At 45.7% G+C, this 25,473-nt stretch overlaps 1 protein-coding gene across 1 annotated transcript in view; it reads left to right on the forward strand.

The window, feature by feature from the left end:
- Positions 1–25,473, forward strand: part of WNT3A (Wnt family member 3A) — a 92,477-nt gene that overhangs the window by 37,151 nt on the left and 29,853 nt on the right. The window contains exon 2 of the mRNA XM_028750252.2: positions 9,630–9,871. Within this exon, the coding sequence (XP_028606085.1) occupies positions 9,630–9,871 (242 nt within the window). The remainder of the gene's footprint in view (positions 1–9,629; positions 9,872–25,473) is intronic.

Raw genomic sequence — 25,473 nt, forward strand, 5'->3', positions numbered from 1 at the left:
CACTGTGCATTTCCGTTTATGAATGCTCTTCCAACTAACTTTTAAGGGAAGACAGTTGGAAAGCTAAGATGCCACAGAAATTGCAAGTACTCCTAAGTACCGTGTTAAAATCTGACGGTTTTGTGTTGCTCTGCACAGTCCATAGTGTAAGATATGTTTTGCAAATCTATAGATTTCTGTGGATTTTCATCATGCCTGCACAATGTATAATCCAGTGCATGTGCATTTACGCAGGAAGACGTGATAGTATTGCAGCAGTTACTGTATTTTTTGCTCTATAAGACTCACTTTTTCCCTCCTAAAAAGTAAGGGGAAATGTGTGTGCGTCTTATGGAGTGAATGCAGGCTGTGCAGCTATCCCAGAAGCCAGAACAGCAAGAGGGATTCCTGCTTTCACTGCACAGCAATCCCTCTTGCTGTTCTGGCTTCTGAGATTCAGAATATATTTTTTTTCTTGTTTTCCTCCTCCAAAAACTAGGTGCGTCTTGTGGTCTGGTGCATCTTATAGAGCGAAAAATACAGTATATGTGATCTTGCTTTCAATAGTGTTTCCGCCTGTAAAGGTTTTGGGGTGGGCATACTCCTTTGCTCTCAATCAGTGCATGTTGCACAATTTCCTGCTGAAATCTTGTAACTTTTTATACCACAAATTCTCTGCAGGGGTGGGAGGATTATACTGCTTTTGTTGTGCTATAGTGCAAAAGTGCCCCTCTAGACAGCAATAATGCAGTAGCATTGAAGAACAACGAATAAAGCAGAACACTGTATGGATGATCCAGTAAAAATTTACCACTAATGCACTCTTATTGTGTACATGGCATTTGAAATTCAAGGTGGCCTACAACATACATACATACATACATACATACATACATACATACACACACATAATTTTATTTGTATGCTGCCTTTCCATAGACAAAATCATGCTCAAGGTGGCTTACAAAATAAAATAAAAAAATACAAAATTACGAACAAAACAAAATCTGTGTATCTGAAGAAGTGTGCATGCACACGAAAGTTCATACCAAGAACTAACTTAGTTGGTCTTTAAGGTGCTACTGGAAGGAATTTTTTTTGTTTTGAACAAAACAAAAGTAGTCATAAATAATAAATAAAATATCAAAAAGTACACAGCCCAATAAACAATTTCCACATAAATCATAATGAGATCTAAAATAAAGATACAAAACATTAATATCAAAAACAGCAACAATACCCTCCAAACAATACCTCAACCCAGGAGTCTGTTAAGCAGCCTCAGCTTTTGTAGCTGGAGTCAACCGGGGCCCCGTACTCCCAGGTCAGGTGGAAACAGGCCCGCAAGGCAGGGAGCGGGTTTTCCAGGACTCCCAGCCCAGATGGTATACAAAAGTAAGTGCAAGGTAATAAAAACAAACTACCTTCTGATCGTGTCTTGCACAAGGGTTATGTTCTGGGGATGGCACATATACACAAAATCACGTATACCTTTTTATTTTGCAATCTTACTTCCCAGTCCATCCCTAATGGGTTGTTGTGTAGTACAGTGGAGTGTGTGGTGAACCCAGAAGATTCAGGGCAGATAAAAGAAATTACAGTACTTCTTCACATAACCACATAGTTAAACTACAGAACTCGCTCCACTGGAGGCAGGGATGGCAACCAGAGAGACAAGGGTAGTCTATCACTGGAGACTTAGCAACTGTTGGAAGTCTAACCAGGAAGCTTTTGTAGGGGGTCAGGTAGGAACCACATAACAGCAGTGACATAGCGTGGGGGGTGCAGGGGGGGCTGGCCGCACCGGGCGCAACATCTGGGGGTTAGGGTTAGGGGGCGCAAATCCACCGGTTAGGGGGCGCAAATCCACGGGTTAGGGGGCACAAATTACTTGCCTTGCCCCAGGTGCTGACAACCCACGCTACGCCACTGCATAACAGCACATTCTGATCTATTGTCATTTTCCTATTGATCTATTTGGCTGTGCCTTATTTGGTCAAGAGTTTTGCAGTGCCAGCTGCAGGCAAAATCACAGCTTCATATCTCTTGGGACCAGTGGGCAGATTCTGTCCAAAGCCCCTCTCCCCAAATATGGGAATACTACTGGAAAAAGGAATAGTTCGGTGGAAGAGCATCTGCTTTGCATGCAGAAGGTCCTGGATTCAATCCCTGACATCTCCAGGTAAGGCTGGGAATATCTCCTGCCGGAACTCCTGGAGAGCCACTGCCTAGTACTGAGCTGGATGGACCATTGGTCTGGTTCAATATAAATCAGCCTCTGAATTCAAGCACAGGGCGAGGGAAAAATTCAAGGAGGATAACATTTGTGGTTCCATAAACAGCTGTAAGGTATGTCTCGAGTCGAGTCTGACCGGTCTACGTTGACAAGGCAATGCCTCCAATTATACAGCATGCTCCGGCCTGCAAGAGAAAAATCAATTTGCTATGTATATTTATTTATTTCTTGTTATGAGAGTATGGAGGGGAGGTGGTATGCACATTTCTGAAGGCTGGGAAACCCACTGCAAACCAGAGAAGACTCTGTATGAATCCTGTGATTTATGAGATTCTCATCCGCTCCCTCTTTTAAAACTAAGAACAGCCACAGAAGGAATTATCTGGATCTAGACCACGGCCCGAGGGGAGTTATTATTATTAATTTTAAAAGAAAGACACCTATACCATGCAACATAAAATAAATTGCTCGGCTGAATTTATACATAAACATAATAAAACAACCAGAAAGCTCATTAAAAGTACATGCAAATGGGGCAACTGCAAAACAGCAGAGCAGACGGAAACATTTAAAATGTTGGAACAAAGAGGTAGCTTTTAACTTGAGATCCAGTGTAGCGCAGCGGTTGGAATGTCATACTTTGTTGTTTAGTTGTTTAGTCCTGTCCGACTCTTCGTCACCCCATGGACCAGAGCATGCCAGGCACTCCTGTCTTCCACTGCCTCCCGCAGTTTGGTCAAACTCATGCTGGTAGCTTTGAGAACACTGTCCAACCATCTCGTCCTCTGTCGTCCCCTTCTCCTTGTGCCCTCCATCTTTCCCAACATCAGGGTCTTTTCCAGGGAGTCTTCTCTTCTCATGAGGTGGCCAAAGTCTTGGAGTCTCAGCAGGGTTTGAATCCCAACTCAGCCAACATAGCTGAATGGTTGACCTTGGCCTAGTCAATGTCTCTCAGCCTAACCTACAGGATTGTTGTGATGACAGAGTGAGGAGGGCAGGGAGTAACCCTAAGCTTCTTAAAAGAAACGTGGGTTATAAATGTAGCAATGACATAAACTTGGTGCCTGACTTATAACAGTGCCTGCCATGCTTCAGAGCAGAGGGCATCCCACAAGAAAGGGACCACCACCAAAAAAGGCTCAGTCCCACATTGCCACACAACAGACTTCATCTAGCTGCAAAGCATGGAGAAGATTCCCTGAAGATCTTAAGGCACAGCTGACCCTTCTCCTTCTGTACCATTTTCCTGATGAAAATTGCCCCCCAAAGCTATTTGCTCCTATTGGCAGCTTAAAGGGAGGAGGAGGGGTGGGGGATTTTCATCAGGAAAATGGCATGGAGGAGAAAGGGCTAACACTCCCTCCCATGTGTATGGCATGGTCAGCCAGTCATGGGGTTCACAGGACCCCTCCAGAAGGGGTTACTCTGCTTTCATCTTGATTTGCTTGCAAAAAGCTTTCGCAGTGATTAGACTATGCCCAATATCCATTGAGCATTCTTATGATTTGCTTATGAGGCTCTTAATTTCAGGGCCATAGGTTTCAGGCCCACATTGGGCAAAAGGAATCCTGCATTGCAGGGGGTGGACTAGATGACCCTCAGGGTCCCTTCCAACTCTACGGTTTTGTGATTCAGTACAGTCATGAGCACTCATACTTCCTTCATCCTGATTTGCTTGCAGGGTGATTACGCGCCTTCCCGCGAGTCGTTTGTTCATCCCATACGTTTCCCTCCCACTTTCCAAACTGCAAAGAGCCTGATGTTTGTTGTTGTTTTGTGGGGAGAAAAGGATTTGTTCTTCTACCCCAGGCTTGGGGAATCTATGCCTCTCCAGACGTCGCTGAACTACAACTCCCATCAAGCCCAGAAAGTGTGGCCAATAGCCAGGGAGGATGGAAGTTGTAGTTCTGCAACAGTGTGGTGAGAGCCAGTGTGGTGTAGTGGTTAAGAGCGGTAGTCTCGTAATCTGGGGAACTGGGTTCGCGTCTCCACTCCTCCACATGCAGCTGCTGGGTGACCTTGGGCTAGTCACACTTCTCTGAAGTCTCTCAGCCCCACTCACCTCACAGAGTGTTTGTTGTGGGGGAGGAAGGGAAAGGAGAATGTTAGCCGCTTTGAGACTCCTGAAGGGGAGTGAAAGGCGGGATATCAAATCCAAACTCTTCTTTTTCTTCTTCATCTGGAGCAGCAATGGTAGGACGACAGAATGCTTTAATTCATTACAGTTGTGCAAACCTCAAGTTTTCATCCCTCCTGAAAATTACTGACAGTCTGGAGGTGCACATAGAGTGTTGTTGAACCCAAAGTGTCCCATTTTGGGCTGGGTCCTATTGGGGTATTCTGGCTAGGCATGTCCAAGATTCAGGTCAGTGCACAGATGGGGGCTTCAAGCATGGGGGTCAAATGCAGCCACCCAGGCCAGTCTGGCCTCTGGGGCTCTTCCTCAGCTACACCCCTTCTTCCAAGATCACACCCATCACCCATCTTGCTTTCCACCCTCCTTGAATGTTTTTGCCTGACTGGAATGTATTTTCCGACTTTGATAATAGTTATTACTTGCTTGGATGGACGGACAGGTGCATAGATGGCTAGAGAAGGCTATGCAGGTGTGTAAAGAAATTAGCCTACAGTACAAAGGAAAAAAATTCACGTCAAATGCCCCACCCACTTTTGCATCTGGCCCCACCCACCATTGCCATGTGGTCCCTGGGAGATTAGCAAGTAACTAATCAGAACCACGGAGAGCTCACTGGGAATCTGGATGCACAAACAGGCTTGATACCAGAATATAGTCATACCTCGGGTTGAAGTCGCTTGAGGTTGAGCCTTTTCGGGTTGCGCTCAGCGGCGACCCGGAAGTAATGGAGCGCGTTACTTCCGGGTTTCGCTGCTCATGCATGCGCACACGCTCAAAATTACTTCAAGTGCATGCGCAGAAGTGGCAAATTGCGACCCGCGCACGTGCAGACGCGGGTTGCGTTCACTTCAGGATGCGAACGGGGCTCCGGAATGGATCCCGTTCGCATTCAGAGGTACCACTGTAACTGAAAAACCGGGGACTTAGAGGGTAGCCACTGGTTTGCTGTTGACTGAGCGTTGAATAAGTGTGGAAAAGAGGTGTGTAAAAGGTAAAGGTAAACGGACCCCTGACCCATTAGGTCCAGTCATGACAGACTCTGGGGTTGCGGCGCTCATCTTGCTTTATTGGCCAAGGGAGCCGGCGTACAGCTTCCGGGTCATGTGGCCAGCATGACTAAGCTGCTTCTGGCAAACCAGAGCAGCGCATGGAAACACCGTTTACCTTCCCACCAAAGTGGTACCTATTTATCTACTTGCACTTTGACCTGCTTTTGAACTGCTAGGTTGGCAGGAGCAGGGACCGAGCAACGGGAGCTCACCCCGTCACGGGGATTCGAACCGCCAACCTTCTGATCGGCAAGTCCTAGGCTCTGTGGTTTAACCCACAGCGCCATCCGCGTCCCCTAAGAGATGTGTATGTGTGTTTAAAACTCCACTGCCCCTGAGGGACCTGCCCATGATTTAAAGGGGCAGTACTCTATTATGGCAGCATGTGTGGGCGTAGTCTCAATGGACTCTTGGCATAGTGTTGCTAATAGCTCCCCTCCTAGTCCTGACCGCTCCTCTGGCATATCACATGCCAGTGTCCACCATTACTGTGGCCCAGGGCCAGCACACTCTAGGCACTAGAAACTCCCTAGCCCTGGACAGGCATACCTGAACTGGTACAGCAAGATTGTTACTGGAAGCCAAGCATGGTGGATCATCTACTTAGCATACAGAAGTTTCAAGTTCAAACCTCAGCATTTCCAGATAAGGCTGGGAGAGATTCCCTAGAAGGCTGCTGCCAGTTGGTGTAGATAATATTGAACTAGATGAACCTTTGGTCTGTTCCTTTATAAGGCAGCTTCCTGTATTCCTGATATACTACACCCATGATGCAATACCCAGCCAAGGAAAGTGTGTGTGTGTGTGTGTGTGTGTGTGTGTGTGTGTGTGTGTGTGTGTTCCTAGCAGGTGCAGAACCAACCAGGATCATCACCCACACAGTCAGGATTGACAAGTGTTGGCAGGCAATGGTAATGGTGGCAGCAGGGGCCCTAGGTTAGGTGGTATTATTCCTGGTGGCCCTGGCAGTTGCCTGAGTAGACCAGGTGCTGACACCAGGTCTGGTTGTATCCCAGCATGGCTGGGATGGTTATGGTCCATGTGCTTGGTGGATGGGTGGATCTTCCTGGGCCACAGGTGGGTCTGGGGAGGTTGGAGAGTCAAGTACCTCACTGCCCCCTGGAATTTTTCACCAGTAGACATTTCTAGTGGGGCAGCTACTTCACTGATTACCCCATTTACTTAAATAAGTATCCATTTCATTTCTGCCCCACTTTTCCTCCAATGAGCTCGAAGCAGCGTATATTCTCACCCCTCCTACACACAGGTTTTTTCTCACAATCACCCAGGAAGGTTGGGCTAAGGGAGAGTGATGGGTTCAAGGTGCCACAATGAGATTCATAGCTGAGTAGAGATTTAAACCTGGATCTTCCCAGTACTAAGATGATCATCTAACAGTTAGAGAGACCTACCACAGCACCACACTGCAATGATTCAGGACTACCATCACTGAGTCCTTGGAGCTCTTCTCTGGGGTGTGTGGGGTGGGGGGACGTCCTGGTCTATGACACAAATCTGTGGCAAGTTCTGGTCTGCAGCTATGATGAGGAATGACTCCAAACATGCCAACATTTCCCTGAAAAAGCCAACTAATCTTGACTTACCACCCCACTTCATGAATTGCCCCAGGCTCGTCTAGAAGAGATGTGCTTTGTAAAGGCAGGATGATGACTCCAGTATGGAATTGTCAGTCCTTTGCAGCTCTTACCCCCAAAGTGTCATTTCCCCCCCTCCAGCACACTGCATTTCTTTGGGAAATAAATCACTAATCGGCTCATTACTCATTATCTAGTGAAGTGCCTTTCAGAAGGGTGGGTGAAAAATAGGGAAGCTGCCTGTCTAAAGGTGTGTCCGGACCAACACATTCCATTTCTCATCATGGTGGCTGATTTAATTTGTCTTCTCCCAATACCCAAAACAGTTTACAACAATTTTTTGAAAACGTAATAAGCATCCTCCTCTTTAAAAAGTTAAAATCATCTCTATGATCAGTTGCTGTTCAAACATGCAGGAGATTACAATGGCAATTCACTACTTAAACGTGTGTGTTTTTCTGGCGAGGTCCGCATTCTGTTCAGAGCAATCTGTCAGGGGCCACATGCTGGCCTTTGCAGTAGCCGAGGTGAAACCAGAGACAAAAGTTTTCTGGTTGAACCAATCTGGAAAGCCAGGTGCCCACCTGCCATGAGGGAGCTGGTCAGGTGGAGCAGCATTCTTACAGCCCTTGTCTACACAATCAAGGAGTCCCTGAGTGTGTCTAGCACACACACACAACCTTTCCAGACCTTTGTGGTTCACTTGCAGGTCACAGAGCGCCTTTAGGGAGTAGGGAATTCCAAGTATCAAAGATGATCATTACAGTTGTACCTCGGGTTACAGATGCTTCAAGTTACAGACGCTTCAGGTTACAGACTCTGCTAACCCAGAAATAGTACCTCGAGTTAAGAACTTTGCTTCAGGATGGGAACAGAAAACGTGTGGCGGTGGCACGGTGGCAGTGGGAGGCCCTTTTAGCTAAAGCGGTATCTCAGGTTAAGAACAGTTTCAGGTTAAGAACGGACCTCCAGAACGAATTAAGTTCTTAACCCGAGGTACCACTGTACTTTGGAAAAGAAGGCAGCACTTTGAAAGGAGCTGTTGAAAACCCAGCAAGCAGTTTCAGAAGCCCCTTTCCAAGCACAGCAAACCCTCCTCCTTTGGGGCAGGTGGGTGTGGCTTGGCTGGGACAGGCCTTGTGGGCCTAATTAGGCTTGTGGCCAGAGGTTACCCACTCCTGCTTTGTTGTTGTTGTTTAGTCATTTAGTCGTGTCCGACTCTTCGTGACCCCATGGACCAGAGCACGCCAGGCACTTCTGTCCTCCACTGCCTCCCGCAGTTTGATCAAATTCATGCTGGTAGCTTCAAGAACACCATCCAACCATCTCATCCTCTGTCATCCCCTTCTCCTTGTGCCCTCCATCTTCCCCAACATCAGGGTCTTTTCCAGGGAGTCTTCTCTTCTCATGAGGTGGCCAAAGTCTTGGAGCCTCAGCTTCAGGATCTGTCCTTCCAGTGAGCACTCAGGGCTGATTTCCTTCAGAATGGATCGGTTTGATCTTCTTGCAGTCCATGGGACTCTCAAGAGTCTCCTCCAGCACCATAATTCAAAAGCATCCATTCTTCGGCGATCAGCCTTCTTTATGGTCCAGCTCTCACTTCCATACATCACTACTTTACTCCTGCATCACTACTTTACTCCTGCTTTAGATGATCATGAATTCTAAGAGGAAGAAGAAATGAATCAAAACCCATTGGGGTTGGCTGGTGATTCTTTTTCAACTCATTCCGACCTCTGACTCACCACTTGAACACACAAACCAACAATGTGCTTGAAGTGAGTTCAGGGGGTGACTGCATTTCAACCATTTATATCTCACCTTTCTGCACTGAAGTGTTCATAAGGTGTCTTGCAGCAAAACACCAACAACTAAGAAGCTTAAATACAAATTGCAAAAGCAGATCAACAAAATAATGATTTAAACATTCAGCAATTAAAATGTTAGTAGAGACGCCAGATTAAATCAATGCTCAGGGGAATGGGACAACGTGGGAGCCAGCTGCACCTCCCTTGGGAAGCTGGTCCCTCAACTGGGGCCATACCTGAGAGGGTCTCCCCTCTCTCATGTCCACTCAGTGCCTCAGAGGGTCTCCATTTATTAATGTTATGTAGAAATATTCATAAAGTGTGTAATCAAAATGTGTACATCAAATAAATTTTATTTTATTTGACAGAATTTGCACCCCACTGAATCGTAAAAAAACTCCAGGCAGTTTACATAAAATTTAAGTGTAATATAAAACAATTATCAAAACATGGTGAAAGTTCCTAGGACAGTTTATGGAGGTCTGCATATTGTGCAGCCAAGATCTGCCACAAATATGTCGCTGAGTACGGATCTGAAACCACCTCTTAGGGCTCTTCCATACTTCCGCTTGTCCCACCACTTCTCCCCATGGAAAAGCAGCCCTTTTCCGCTGAATCAGAGTCCAACCACATCTGGAGGGCCACATTTTAGGCCATGTATATCAAACCATCTCTCAGGAGTTGTCTCCGGAAAATTACAGATCTGCATAGGCAGGCTGGATGTGAGAGGCAAATGGGCTTGCGGAAGGGCTTTGGTTCTCTGTTAGTCAACTGATCCCTTCTCTTGAGAATGGAAAGACCACACTGTTCTCCTTCTCTTTTTAGGTCCTTGGCGATTGGCCATCAATATTCCTCCTTGGGAACTCAGCCCATCCTTTGTGGCAGCATCCCTGGCTTGGTGCCCAAGCAACTACGGTTCTGTCGGAACTACGTGGAGATCATGCCCAGCGTAGCCGAAGGGGTGAAAATCGGCATCCAGGAATGTCAGCACCAGTTTCGTGGTAGGAGGTGGAACTGCACCACTGTAAACGACAGCTTGGCTATCTTTGGGCCAGTGTTGGATAAAGGTGAGTACACAATGTTCTAAAATGAATGACAGAGATGATCAATTTGAGAAAATGGAATTGCGGGGTGAGTTTAGCTGATGAAATCTCTTGAGAAATAGACAATTTCTCTGTGTGTTTTTTCCTGTCTGGGGAATCAGACTGTGCTTGTGATTTCAGTTATGCTCCAATGCAGTTGTTGTTGTTTTTGTTGTTGTTGTTGTTGGCATCCATCTGTCTTGACATACAATGGAGTGCACCTCTGGGGGTAAAGTCAAACTGCTATGTTAGCAGCACCAAAGTGACCTCCCTGGGTGCAAGCCTGGACAGTGTGTATATAGGGCCTCAGCTGCCCAGACGACAGAACCCTCCTCTCAGCTTCACTGATGTGGTTCAAGGAAAAACAGATCAATATGTTTAGCATCAGCTTTGCTGAAGGAGTTGCTGGAAGGAGGCATGCAAGGCACCATCCAACTGTCTTAGGGACTCCACTCTGGATTTGTGTAGGGTTTTCTCTTTAGCCTTTTCTTCTCCCAAAGAAGGCAGTAGAGGTTTAGGATCAAAGCTTTCCTTCTCCTACATGGGCTATTTTCCCAGGTTGATGAGCCCCATCTGCCCCTCACTTCCCTCTACAGCACATGCAGAAACTACCTTCTTGACCGTTGGACCCATTATTGGTCTCGTCCACTCAATCTACTGGAGCAGGTCTTCACATGCAGGAGATGTTTTTAACTCACCAAGGCTTTGAGACCCACCAGGTATCCTCACCTAGTTTAGTCAGGCAGTCGAAACAGTTTCCTGGGGTGTGGCTGTTGTCTCATGCAGTAGTAGAATTTTGAAGACGGTGGTAAGCAGGCATTGGTACCTGAAAAGATGAGTATTATGCCCAGGGAGGGTAGCTGGGGAGTGCAGTGGCCAAGGGCAGATGGCCAAGGGCGGAACTCCTTCTAAGATGATAGGGTGGCTATCGCCATCTGGTTGCCACCACTGTGTGAACATACAGCACTCACAGTGCTGAGTTTGGATGATGTTGTGGAATGTTCCCAAACATTCTCACTGATTAGATGCAAGTTGACCATTAGAGATGTTTGGCCACGTGTAGATTTGGTGACAGAAATATAAGATCAGCTTGGATGGGAGGTAAACCTTCCACAGGATGTTGGGTCAAGAATGTCTATGTGTTCTTGATAGGAAGGAAGCACCAAAGCACAAATATTGAGGAAGTCTGGGTGCCAAGTGAATTCAGATGGAAGTAAACCAAGGGACATGGTGTCCAAAACACAGGTTGGAAGGCTGAATGCTCTATATGGCTTTGAAAATCTCACCCAAGATATAGAGATGCTGGTTGGGGAATCAGGATTTGTTCTCAAAGGTGCACTCAGTAGCAAGGTTTGCTGATGTGTAATGCATGAAATGGGACTTAGACTTCCTTATGCTGGCATTCGTTTGTTGATTTAGTTTATTCATTTATCTACCAGTTAGTGATTTGCATGAAATATGGAATATAAAGTTCCCAATAAAATAAGTTAGCCTTTCTTCAAAATAAAGTCAGCAGAGAGAGAGAGAGAGAGAGAGAGATTGATTATAAAATGAAATTACATATTAAAATACATGTCTGAGTAGGTTTGCTTAAACAAATTTTTTTTTAGCAGATGCTAAAAATAGAGAAGGACTCTGCTGAATACCATCAGGCAGGGAGCAGTCAAGTGACCATATTATGGGCTAAGGGAACCCTTCAAGTAAACTCAGTGGTGTAGCGTGGGGGGTGCAGGGGGGGCCGGCCGCACCGGGCGCAACATCTGGGGGTTAGGGTTAGGGGGCGCAAATCCAAGGGTTTTCCCAGGGAAAGTGGAGGGCAAACATAGAACCACTCAGACCCATGCCCAGAAAGCACAGCACAAGTGGAAATCCTCTCAAATTCGTGCTTTTTATGCATGATACAAGTGGAAGTGTGGACAAGCACACAGAATGCATTGCAGCACCTCTGCATTCAGTTATAGGTAAAGGTAAAGGGACCCCTGACCAATAGGTCCAGTCGTGACCGACTCTGGGGTTGCGGCGCTCATCTCGCTTTATTGGCCGAGGGAGCCAGTGTACAGCTTCCGGGTCATGTGGCCAGCATGACTAAGCCGCTTCTGGCAAACCAGAGCAGCGCACGGAAATGCCGTTTACCTTACCGCCGGAGCAGTACCTATTTATCTACTTGCACTTTGACGTGCTTTCGAACTGCTAGGTTGGCAGGAGCAGGGACCAAGCAATGGGAGCTCACCCTTTCGCGGGGATTCAAACTGCTGACCTTCTGATCGGCAAGTCCTAGGCTCTGTGGTTTAACCCACAGCACCACCCGCCATTCAGTTATACGTATCCCCAAAATTATTTTTTGAACATGACCTCTGTTGAGATCAAAAGCCAGAGTCCTGCTTTGGAAGGAAGCAACTTTAGCATAAACACAGGCCTGGTTTAACTGGACTGAACTTAAGCCTCTCTGGGTGTCATTATGGAAATAGTTAGCAGCCTCATACACTTCCCCAAGGGACTGACACTGCTGTTAAGATTATCTTACCCTAATGCTAGAGCAAACACCAATTGACCTTCCGTCAGAAGTGCAAGGCGACCCTTAGAATATGTTTAAGAGAGTCCATCTTGATGGTGATTTGTACGGTTGACCTTCTAAGTTCACCCTTGGGGGAGAGAAAGGCTAGGGCTTTCACTAGCAAACAGTGTATAGGGAAATTGTAGAAAGGACTCTCCTTTCCTTATTTATGTGTACTGAATGAGGCTATGAAGTTGGTTATAGCAATTCGTTAATAGCAATTCCTAGTTCCCAGTTTTGATTCAGTTGCAGTGGAGGAGCTGGGCTAGCCTGGACATCTCTGTACCTGAAAATAAGCGCTAAACTACCCCAAAATTATGTATCTCCACCATCAGCTGACACTGCCCCGCAGACTGCCCTAGCGGTGGTGCATCCCAGAACAAGCCTTAAGAACACAAGAAGCTGCTCAGCAAATTCCCTAGATAAGATCTAAGAAAATAGCTGTAGCTCAGTGGATGCAGCAACCTTGTTCTTGCAACCAATCCATATTGTATACGTACTTCATACATATCCAAAAACTTAGTGGCAGAGTACCCAGTTTGCACATGAAAGGTCTCAGGTCCAATCCCTGGTGTCTATAGTTAGGGTTGGGAAAGAATCCTCTCTGAAATCCAGAATAGTCCCTGCCAATCCCAAATAATGAGTTAGAGGGACCAACGGTCTTATTTAGTATAAGCCAGCTTCCTATTATCTAGTATGGGGAAGGGCTGTAGCTCTGAGGCACAGCACTAACTGGGACAGAAAGTCCCAGGTTCTTAGATACCATTGTGTGTCACACAGACCTCAAGGCAGTTTCCATACAACTATAATTATCATTACAAAATCAACAAAATTTCATAAAATACAAAATGCACGCCTTACTTTATAACCATTTCATGCCATTTAACAGCAGTAGCACAAGATAAAAATAGTCTTCCTCCAGAGATTTTTAAAAACAAATGAGCTTTCACCAAGCAACAAAAGCACATTGATGTTGTGGCCATGCATGCTTTCAAGGGGAGGCATTTCACAACTGGGGAGCCACTGCAGAGAAGGCCCTACTCCAGGTCCCTTTACAACAAGCAACACCAGTAGGGCCTCCTCTGTTGTTCTCCTATATACACAGCATCCCGCTCTGACTCCCAGCTTCTTTGCTTATGAGGGTTTGATTTCATGGTCTGGCTCCAGTGATGAGCAAATCTGCCCATTTCAATATCTTCCATTTTTTTCATTTTTCCAATCTAAAATTAAGTCCCCCACCCTTCCACATCATTTCCCCTAATATATGTTATTTTTATGAATATATGCATTTTAAAGGCATACTACTATAGCATTTGTATTTTTGTACACATTACTAGGCTGAAGAACTGCATTGCAAAATTCAGAGACATGCGAATTTCAAAGGATGGCTGTGTTTTGGCTTGTGTGTTGTTTCCAAAAGTGCATATTTGATAAAGGCATACTACTATAGCATTTGTATTTTTGTACACATTACTAGGCTGAAGAACTGCATTGCAAAATTCAGAGACATGCGAATTTCAAAGGATGGCTGTGTTTTGGCTCGTGTGTTGTTTCCGAAAGTGCATATTTGATAAATTTGCCTTTGAATGCAAGTTGAATCAAATTTCTCCCCCATTCCTACCTGGGTCCTCAACAAACCTACCCCCATCCTGAAAGTCCCACATTTCCTAGGCCCTCAGCTGACCAATGTTGTTGTTGTTTAGTCGTTTAGTCGTGTCCGACTCTTCGTGACCCCATGGACCAGAGCACGCCAGGCACCCCTGTCTTCCACCGCCTCCCGCAGTTTGGTCAGGCTCATGTTTGTAGCTTCGAGAACACTATCCAACCATCTCATCCTCTGTCGTCCCCTTCTCCTTGTGCCCTCCATCTTTCCCAACATCAGGGTCTTTTCCAGGGAGTCTTCTCTTCTCATGAGGTGGCCAAAGTACTGGAGCCTCAACTTCACGATCTGTCCTTCCAGTGACCACTCAGGTCTGATTTCCTTAAGAATGGATGCGTTTGATCTTCTTGCAGTCCATGGGACTCTCAAGAGTCTCCTCCAGCACCATAATTCAAAAGCATCAATTCTTCGGCGATCAGCCTTCTTTATGGTCCAGCTCTCACTTCCATACATCACTACTGGGAAAACCATGGCTTTAACTATACGGACCTTTGTTGGTAAGGTGATATCTCTACTTTTTAAGATGTTGTCTAGATTTGCCATCGCCTTTCTCCCAAGGAGCAGGCGTCAAGCTTAAACTGAAGAAAGTAGGAAAAACCACTGGGCCAATAGCCAACCCATATTTTGTGAATTGCACAAGAACTATGTGTAGTTTGATTTTAAATTATATTTGAGATTTGTTGCACCGGAAAGCAGTGATCTATGGGTTCCAAACAATTTGGGAGTCCTTTGGGAAAAGTACTATCAGGTCTGTGCTTGGCTTTGGAATCTTCTTCTCTGGGCCTTGATAGGCTATTGCAAAGACATTAGGTCTCACCGGACATCCTTTCTATTGTGTATGCATGAGGATTTGTGCCAATTCTGGTATCAGGACAGTTATACGCAACCCCACTTTCAAGAGTTTCAGGGCAAACATACTGCTTCATTTTCGATCAGTATATGTCCTGTAACTTCCTGCTGAAATCCTGTAATTTTTTTTTAATACCACAAATGTTCCAGTTTGTTTTTTGTCCCATTTTTGGTGTGCTGTGGCACAAAAGGGCCCCTGCACATGGCACTAATGCAATAACATTTAGGGAGCATTCCCAAAAACCCAAGGAAGGGACTGAGGCACTATTGCCTCAGTGACATGTTGCAGGAAGCAACCACCCACCCAAACAAAACAAAACAACACACCCGTAAGGAGGGGCCCATCTTCTCACCGGCCTAGGAAGTTCTGTGTAACCTTCACCCTTCAAAGTTATGTGGAAGGTGATGTGAGGAGGGCCCAATCTGTGCCAAATTTCCTGCCATCTCTAGAGATACCCTGCTTCATACTTCCATTGCTGCATGGTACATTTATGATCACTCTGCATATGGGAACCATAGTCAGAGGCCTTGCAAAAGCCCAACAAAGTGTTTAAGTTGTAGAGCTGCGGTGTGTGTATCGGAAGGCAGCCCTGTATGGGGAAGTTTTTCAGGCTTAATGTTTTTGTTTTAGATATGCTGCAAGCTGCTCAGAGTGGCTGGGGAAACCCAGCCAGATGGGTGGGATATAAATACTAAAATTGTTGTTGTTCACACACACCCTACTTTTTTGCTACAAAAAATAAGGTTATCACAAAAGAAATACAAAATGGCATCTATATATGTCTAATAATATTCATATTATATATGAATATTTATGTATTCAACTATAAATTAAACTATGCTTTAAAGAGCTTTGCATACACTTATTAAGTGTCCTTATTTATTATGTGGTTTTAAGCAGAATGTTAAATTATGTGAGTGAAAGCAATATATAAGGTTAGACACTGCTTTGTGATTTTGAGTTCCTATAATTGCACTATAACCGGACTACATTTTTCAATGAATTTGTTTCATGCACGTTCCCTTTTATAATATGTAAGCTTTGTCAACAAAGCTATATCCCATGCACTTTTATACCATTGCAAGGTATCATCTGGTTTATATAATTTCCGGTTTCTTGCTATGACTATCCTAGGTGCAGCAATCTTAGTCATTTCAAGTTTCAAACCTTTCTTGTTTGCCAGGCTTCCCAGAGATCCCAGTAAAGCGTAATTGGGTATAGCAGTGCCCTTAAATCAACCCCCTGAATAATGTTGAAATTTGAACCCTGAGGGTGGAAAGTGGGTGCCCATATAATACTATCCAATTCCACATGAATGACTGTGGCAATGGGAATTAGAGTGTAATAGGAATCAGAAAGGGACGCGGGTGGCGCTGTGGGTAAATCCTCAGCGCCTAGGACTTGCCGATCGTCAGGTCGGCGGTTCAAATCCCCGCGGCAGAGTGCGCTCCCGTTGTTCGGTCCCAGCGCCTGCCAACCTAGCAGTTTGAAAGAATCCCCGGGTGCAAGTAGATAAATAGGGACCGCTTACTAGCGGGAAGGTAAACGGCGTTTCCGTGTGCTGCGCTGGCTCGCCAGATGCAGCGATGTCACGCTGGCCACGTGACCCGGAAGTGTCTGCGGACAGCGCTGGCCCCCAGCCTCTTAAGTGAGATGGGCGCACAACCCTAGAGTCAGACACGACTGGCCAGTACGGGCAGGGGTACCTTTACCTTTAGGAATCAGAAATGATGAGAGAGAGCTTATGTATACACTACTGAAGTTCCCGTTGTTCCGACCAACTATTTCGGTGAATTCTACACCACACTGGCTCCATAAGTGCCCAGTGCTATTCCGAGATGTTGCAGGTGTAGGACAGCAAGACTGGACTACTAGAATACTGAAGGCTCCCCTAATATTGTTTTCTGAAAACATCCACCTGTGACACGGTGAAGTGGCAAATTTGGCCTTAGGGAGATGATTTTACAGCACATATTTTTTGTGTCATTTTCACAAGACCCTTGCTTACCTGGTTAGGCTGAGAAAGACGATGACTTGCCAAGAGGAGCCACTTAAGTGCCTTCACACCTGAGCAAGAGATTGATCCTGAGCTCTGACCCATCCATGCCTTTACCTACCAGTGGCCACCTCACCACACTGGAAAGTGAAATGTCTTCATTCCCCACCCCCGCCACAAACCAGTCGGGCAAAAAGTGGAGGGCAAGGAGTGTGTATGATGAGGCAGTGTTGCTACTATTTCATAATTGAAAAATGTTGTCCCTCAAGGGAGAATCAAGCCACCCTTCAGCTCTGCTTCACCTACAGCTGCGGCAGGGGGGAGGGAGGAAGATAAAGGAATAAACATCTCCGACGCCTTCTTCAGAGCTCCCTCAGGGGGAAAACATACTTGAGCTACCCAGGAAAGGGCTGGATTTCAGAGCTTAAAGCAACCGCCAACACTCTCACAGAAGCTAAGATTCTCCTCCAGTCCAAGACCACATTCACACCATACATTTAAAGCACTATACCACTTTAAACAGTCATGGCTGCCCCCAGAAAACTCTGGGTGATGTAGTTTGTTACGGGTGCTGAGAATCGTTAGGAGACCCCTGTTTCCCTCAAAGAGCTTAATTTCCAGAAGAGGGATTGATGGTTAAACCAACATTTTGGTTGCTCATCTCTGGACCTTTCACAATGCTGTAATATCTGTCACGAGGTGAGGCACCCAGAACTGTACACAGTAGTAATCCATATGTGGCCACACCATAGATTTGTATAACAGCATTATAATCTTGGCAATTCTATTTTCAGTCCTAAATATCTCTAGCATGGAATTTGCCTTTCCCCCACACAGCTGACTGATGTCAACAACCACTTCTGAGTCTCAAGAAAAGGGGGAGTGAAAATGTGCATCTATTTATAATAATAATAATAATAATAATAATAATAATAATAATAATAATAATAATAATTTATTATTTATACCCCGCCCATCTGGCTGGGTTTCCCCAGCCACTCTGGGCGGCTTCCATAGAAACCAAAAATACACTAAAATATCACACATTAAAAACTCCCCTGAACAGAGCTGCCTTAAGATGTCTTCTGAATGTCAGGTAGTTGTTTATCGCTTTGACATCTGATGGGAGGGCGTTCCATAGGGCGGGCGCCACCACCGAGAAGGCCCTCTGCCTGGTTCCCTGTAGCTTTGCTTCTCGCAATGAGGGAACCGCCAGAAGGCCCTCGGCGCTGGACCTCAGCGTCCAGGCAGAACGATGGGGGTGGAGACGCTCCTTCAGGTATACTGGGCCGAGGCCGTTTAGGGCTTTAAAGGTCAACACCAGCACTTTGAATTGTGCTCGGAAACATTTCCTATGTTAAAATGTGCATTTCCTATACATGTTGAGTGGGGAAGCAACTTTCTCTTCCTGTGGTTCCTCCAGCAACTGGTATTCAGAAGCATTGCTGCCTCTGACTGTGGAGGCAGACCACAGCCATCATGGCTTGTTGCTGTCAATAGCCTTCTCCTCCCTGAATTTGTCTAAGCCTCCTTAAGGCATCTAAGCAGGTGGCCACTATTGCATTCGGTAGCTACATGTTCCATAGTTTAAACTATGTGCTGCATGAAGAGGTACTTTCTCTGATGTCCATTTTTTCTAGTGTTATCCAAGAGGGAACTTTTCTCTATCAATTGTATTCATGCCATGCATAATTTTATAAACTTCTATCATGTTGCCTCTCACTTGCCTTTTCTCCAAACTAAAAAGTCCAAGTGCTGATACCCTTCAACCATTCTCTCCATGGCAGCTTCAGGAAGACATCCAAAGCTGCCCTCGGCGACTACATTACGCTAGCAATCCTGGTCCTCCTTTAGAGAAAGAGACTCTCATTATTCAATTAAATCCCCTCATCCACCCATTTACAAGATGCCAACTGCTCCAGTGTTTTCAAATGACCACTGATCTCCTAAAACAGCTTTTATTGGAAAATTCCTTCACTCAGAAAACTCCAGCCCTTTAAAAGTCCTCACAGCAGATAATTAACCCAGAATAAAAAGGTTCCCCTTCCCCTCAGCCCTCCCCTTTCCACTCAGAGTAAATTACTCACCGAGTATTTAAACCCCCCCTTCTTTTCACCCCCTTCCCAGCCCATTCATTTAAATGTTTCAAAAGGGAAGCCTTCTCCATCAGTTTCCTCTTGTTCCAGCCCCTCCCAGCTTGCCTCCTCTCGCTCCGCTACACACTGGCCAGAGCTCTAAACCTGCCAGACGGACTGAGAAATGGCCAAGAGTCATTGTGGAGAAGCAGCTTTTAATGAACTATTGGAAAGTGGATACAGTGATGGGTGTTGAAGTCACCCGGGTAAAGAAACCAGTTCTCAGTCTCAGGCTATTGTGGTGTAAATGCAACCCAGCCCCTCCTACTGTTTGGCCGGGGTTGAAGAGGAGAGGACAGAAGGGGGTCAACTTATAGGGTCTCTGCTCCAGTTAATCAATGTGATTGGATTAGGGTCACTGCGACCCCTAATAGTGTCAAAGGTCATGCCCAATGGGATTAGAAGCTTTGTTGAAAGGTAGCCCGTATCCTTTCAGGGCTTGGGGATGAAGCTTGTTGATTAGCGTTTAACACTCCCACCACCTTTGAGGGGAACAGCGTCCCTTTCTGTGGCCTTATGTCTTTGCCCATGTGAGAGGAAAGGAGGAGGGAGGGGAGAAGGGTTGTACGTCTGCCACACTTAGGTGTTCAGGCTGGCCTTCAGAACACATACATTAGATGCACACCAAACACATCAGAAAGTCATAACAGGAGATTCAAGGAGTGTGAATATGTTACCCTTTGGCCTACAGAAGTGGTTTTCAAACTGTGTCCTTAGGAATGCTTCAAGGATTCTTGAATGAGACCAGTCATGATGGACAAGCCACCTCGGAGGACCACTCATCCACCACTATCACCTTCCCCGACAATGCACATTGGCTGGGGGATGTTGGCTGCATTTGAGAACACACCTCTGTTTATGCAGAAGTGACCTAATGGGCCTGGTCAAAAATAGTGTGCGTACCCCAGAATGCTTTCCCAGGATCTTCTGCAACACACATAGGTAAAGGTAAAGGGACCCCTGACCATTAGGTCCAGTCGTGACCGACTCTGGGTTTGCGGCGCTCATCTCGCTTTATTGGCTGAGGGAGCCGGCGTACAGATGACCAGCATGACTAAGCCACTTCTGGCAAACCAGAGCAGCGCACGGAAATGCCATTTACCTTCCCACTGGATCGGTACCTATTTATCTACTTGTACTTTGACATGCTTTCGAACTGCTAGGTTGGCAGGAGCAGGGACCGAACAACGGGAGCTCAACCCGTCATGGGGATTCAAACCACCAACCTTCTGATCGGCAATTCCTAGGCCCACAGCGCCACCCACGTCCCGCAACACACATAGAAAGGCACTATATCAGATATGCAGAGGTTTCCTAAGCAAACAAGTACTTGTGGGAAAGGTCTCTGGGTGGCTGAAACTTTGAAAAACACTAGCATACCATTTCATGTTTGTGGACTTCCCACAGGCACCTCCCAGGCACTGGGAGAATGGGATGCTGGACTATGTGGGCTTTTGGTCTAATCCAGCAGGTCTTTTCTTATGTTCCTATGCCGATTGGTTTCATATTGCGGAATCGAATGATTTTTTTTCTGAGACAGGTTCACATGGCGGAAACTTTCCACAATGCCTTAAAAATCCCAAAGGCCAGTCAGTCAGTCAATGGCTTTTAGTCACGCTGACTGTGAACCCCTATCTCTCTGGGTACCAGTTGCGAGGGAGCAACAGTTTATTACCATCAAGTTCTGCTTGTGAGCTTCCTAGTGACATCTGGCTGACCACTGTGAGAGATAGGATGCTGGAATAAATGGACTCTTGCCCTGAACCCACAGGACTCTTGTTATGCTCTGTGTATGTGTTTGTGTGTTAGTGCACTTATTCTACTATAGGGAAGTATACAAATTTATGAATTAAATATCATTTTTTTAAAAAACAACCAACTTGGAGCTAAGGGTTGTGGTTGTGGGACAAGGGTGGAATACAGGCTCCACCCAACCTTTGACTAACTTTATTTAGCTATTTTCATAAGAAAACATAGCTCCTGGTACTTATCTTTATTTAAAAATGGGTCACTTGTAAATGTTTGGAGACTGAAAGGGAGAGAAGGCCTGTGATTAAGTAGAGTAAACCAATAGGTAGGCTGCCAATAGCTCTGCTTGTACACTGATCTCCTCATTGAGGAACCACTAATAAGCTTCAGAACTTCTCAGAAACACAGCACTACAGAAGAGAGACTCAATGGTGCACCTTTAGACCTTTTCGAGCATGCATTCCATTTTTAATAGCTCCTAATTTAATAAGAGTCCTGCAGGGATGGACTAAGATTCCATCTAGTCCTGTATTCTGTCTCCGGTGATGGTCAGTCCACAAGAACATGGGAAGCTGTCTTATACTGAATCAGACCCTTGGTCTATCTAGCTCACTTTTCTCTATGTCAACTGGGATTGACTCTCCAGGGCATCTTTCCTAGCCCTATTTACAGATGATGTGGGTTGAGGGACCACCCTATATGTGCATAGCCCACAAGCAGGCAATGAGGTCTTTCCCCATTTTATGTCGTCCCCCCCATCAACTGATATTCACAAGTAAGATGCCTCTGAATATTGATGCACCACTGGGCAATGATGGCTAATGACTGCTATGGATTTATCTATGAATTTGATGGCCCATTAGAGAGCCTTCTCCGTAATGCCCTCAAAACTGTGGAACTCCTTCTGTATAAAGGTGCACCAGGCACCATATGTTTACAAGCTTTACACAGTCACTGAAAATGTACCTCTTTCTCCTTGACCTTTGACAGTTGAACTATTATTAGTGTTCCTCCTATATACCTACTGCTTTGTTGGTAGGTAGGTATATTTGGATGGGCTTCTCTTATTTGGTTGACTGCCTTATATTGTTTAGATGTACTCTGCCCTGGGATCCTATGAGTAACTAATGTTCATCATTATCCTCCTTTGAAATAAAATTGTGTGAAAAGGCACATTGTATTGAATAACAGAGTGTTGATTAGTTGTTAACAGGGCCTTGTTAACCATAGGCGCCAGGGGTGCGGGGCACCTGGGCGCCGGGCTCTCAGGGGCGCCAGGCCGAGAGTCCGGGGCCAGAGAGTTGGAGTCCAGGGAAGAGCCCGTCCGTCGGCTGGAGCACTGCGATGGGCTCTTCTGCTGAGGGTGGCTCTGCGCCATGAGTTTGGGGGTGAGAGAGCCAGAGAGGCGCTGAGGTGGCCGTCCGGCTCCGCCCTCCTACACGACTGGGATTGGCATAGGGCTGTGGAGAAGCCTGCCTAGTGCACGCTGCTTACACCACAAGGCGCCTCGCCGACGCCTCAGGCTGGTTTGTTGAGCTGGGCTCCTTATGTTTCCTGTTTTCTTTTCCTGAGCAGAGATAAGTGTGGTATCAGATTCCTCCCTTAAAAAAGTCACTAACTTTGGGGTTCCCCCCTAAAAACAGGTATGGGCAACCTGGGGGGGGGCACCGGGCAGATCTTTGCACCCCGGTGTCACATATGCTTAAGATGGCCCTGGTTGTTAAGTAAGAAGGCAGGCAACTGAGAGCTGGCTGAGGACAGAATGAGGTTGGTGGGGCAAGTGCCCCATTTGTCCAAATGAACCATCCTCCACTGGTCTGCTCATAAGCAGTGCACAATGTTCTGAGCTATGCATGAGCCACACCGCTTCATGGTCCTCGGCTCCCAATCACATTGGGGCGTGTGTGTGCATATTGTGCGGGTGCAGTGATGCAATGGGAGGATTTCTAGTGGTTGTAAGTGGCAAAATGGAAGAGGCAGTGAGCAGTGGTGAGTTATCAGATGATAGAGTTGTGTGTTTCCATATGCTCTGTTCTACACCTACTAATCTAGCCTGCTCCCCTTGTAAGATCCACCGCCAGTCTGGTGGAAGATGGGGGGAGCACCATCTTGTCCTTCAACTCACAGTGGAATATGTCTTGGGCCAGCCCTGAGAGGTGGCCAGCACTGGAGGAAGATTTTCTTAGTAGAAGAAAGCGTGTTTGAGATGTTGAAGGAAAATCTGGAGGACTTGGCAACATCTTGAATATGGTAGACTGAGGAAGGGAAAATTGATGCTCATGTGAGGAGTATGTGTCTGAGAGAAATGGGAGATTATGGTGTCTGACAGACAGATAAGAACATGGGAAGAAATGATATTAAGCTGTATGCCAAATGCCTAGGAGATATCACAAAAAGGATATTTTGGGTTAGAACTATTTCAGTAGTTGTAAAAGTCCAGTCATAAGTGAGAAAGAAAGTGATGGTCCTTCTCTTCTCGTGCCAACTGGCTAAATTGTGTCAGAAGACACCAGAGCATTACATGTTTTCCAGAATTTTCTTTTCCAGTTGTCCCATTAGCATGAATATTTTCCAGAACATTCTTTTCCCACTGGTCCCATTGACATGGAATGTCATGTTCTCATGAACTGGAAATGAAAGAAGGATAGGTGAAAAAGAGGTGTTCGTCCAATTAATCATCACTAAATTTGTGTTTAATTGTAGGGGCATGTATAAGGCGAAAAGGCTGAGAAACGGTTGGCACTGTGATATTTGGTGAATCATTTCACATACTTCAGGTATGGTAACCTGGTCTCAAAATGGCTGTGCCTTCCACAGCTTTAGTCAGCCAAATGAGGGCAGGGTACCCTTCACATGCATATTGCCAAAGTTTCTAATAAAGGATCTGTATTTTCTGGGGTTGGGCCTTTCCTGGCAACAGACAAACCAATGAAATAATTGAGAACCCTCCCAAAGGCCTCAGGCCTTCAACCCAAGCCGGTCATTAACTGTCAGGAATTTCCCTTCCCATAAATCATGGCTGGGCCTTAATCATTCGCAAGTCGCTCCAGTTTTGCCCTAGTCAGTTCCCCAGAATCTTTGGAGCTTCCTCAAAAATCAGGATAATAGCTGAGTCAGGCCCCCGATATCCAAAGCAAATTGTGCTACTGGAATGGAAACTTAGGAAGATCAAACATCAAATGTTTCCTTCACTTTTTTGCTACTAAAATGGAGCCCTCTTGTTTCTCACTCACCTCCCAAACTTTCCTAGAGAATGCTTAAAGTTTGTGCTTTTGGAGCAAGGCTTGCTCCCACTACTCATCACCCTCCAGGCCTCTCTGTCTGGCCCTTAGGGTTCTCCTCCTCAGGCCACATCAACTCCCTATCATCTTGCATGCAAAGGACCCAAGTTCTGAAACCCTGGAGAGCTACTGTCAATCAGGGTGGACAATACTCAGCTAGATGGACCAATGATCTGGTTGGTGTAAGGCTGCTTTCTCAGTTCCCATAAACATGATCCTCTGATAAATATGATATTTTCCCTATAGGCATGATCCTCACTGACCCCTCTTTGCATTCACATTGAGTGTTTTTGCCTTGATGGAATGTGTCCTTGAACCCTTATAATGCTTATTGGTTACATAGATGCAGGATGGATAGGGGTGTGCAACTGTATGTAGAAATTAGCCTATGGCACCAAGGTAAAATTTACATTAATTGCATTATTCATTTTGGCCTCTGGTCCTGCCCATCACTGGTATCCTGGCCCCACATTTTTCATTTTAGCAGACCAGCACAAATGACTAATGCAGGTGGAGGGTTACCTGAATCACTTGCTAAATGGGTTTGTCTCAGGTTACTGTTAAAAGCATAGGAGCAGATCGGGGGAAAAGAAGTTGGCAATAACTACACAACAGCATGAGGTGGAATGAGACTTCATCAGGCGCTGGGTTTTCATTGTTGAACATTGTTGTCCTTTTTCTTTGCTTCTTTGGTGAGGGTGAAAGATACAAAAAAAAAACCAAGCTGCATCAATACCATCAGCATTTAAGCAGAGGCTTGACAACCATATGTCAGGAGTGCTCTGATGGTGTTTCCTGCTTGGCAGGGGGTTGGACTCGATGGCCCTTGTGGTCTATTCCAACTCTATGATTCTATGATTCTATGATTACAGCCCTATGAGATCATTGCATTGCACACTTTGGAGGTCTTTAAATAGCAATTTCATTTCAGAAAAGGATTGACCAATTATGCATTTCATTAATTGCAAGAAGGTTCAGTAGCATCTCCAGTTAGGGTTAGGCCCATTGGTTTTGTGATGATATCGCATGAGCTTCTAATTCCCCTCCCATGGATTCTAGAAGCTGGTGGTGGTGATGGTGGAAAATCTCAGGTTATTTACTTAACAGCTTGTCACCATTTGACTTTAAATAAGAATGCACAGGATAGCCCCTTTTGAGTGGGATGTTTCACTCAAAGAAGTTCTCCAAACCCAGCCAGATGGGTGGGGTATAAATATATTATTATTATTATTATTATTATTATTATTATTATTATTATTATTATTATATCTCATAATTTCATTTTAGGTGACATTCACTAATGACAGTAGTTACTTCAGACTGAAGAGCTTGTTGGGTGGTTCATCATGGCAAATGGCAGGG

This window comes from Podarcis muralis, chromosome 12, assembly GCF_964188315.1.
Source record: "Podarcis muralis chromosome 12, rPodMur119.hap1.1, whole genome shotgun sequence".
Taxonomy (NCBI): domain Eukaryota; kingdom Metazoa; phylum Chordata; class Lepidosauria; order Squamata; family Lacertidae; genus Podarcis; species Podarcis muralis.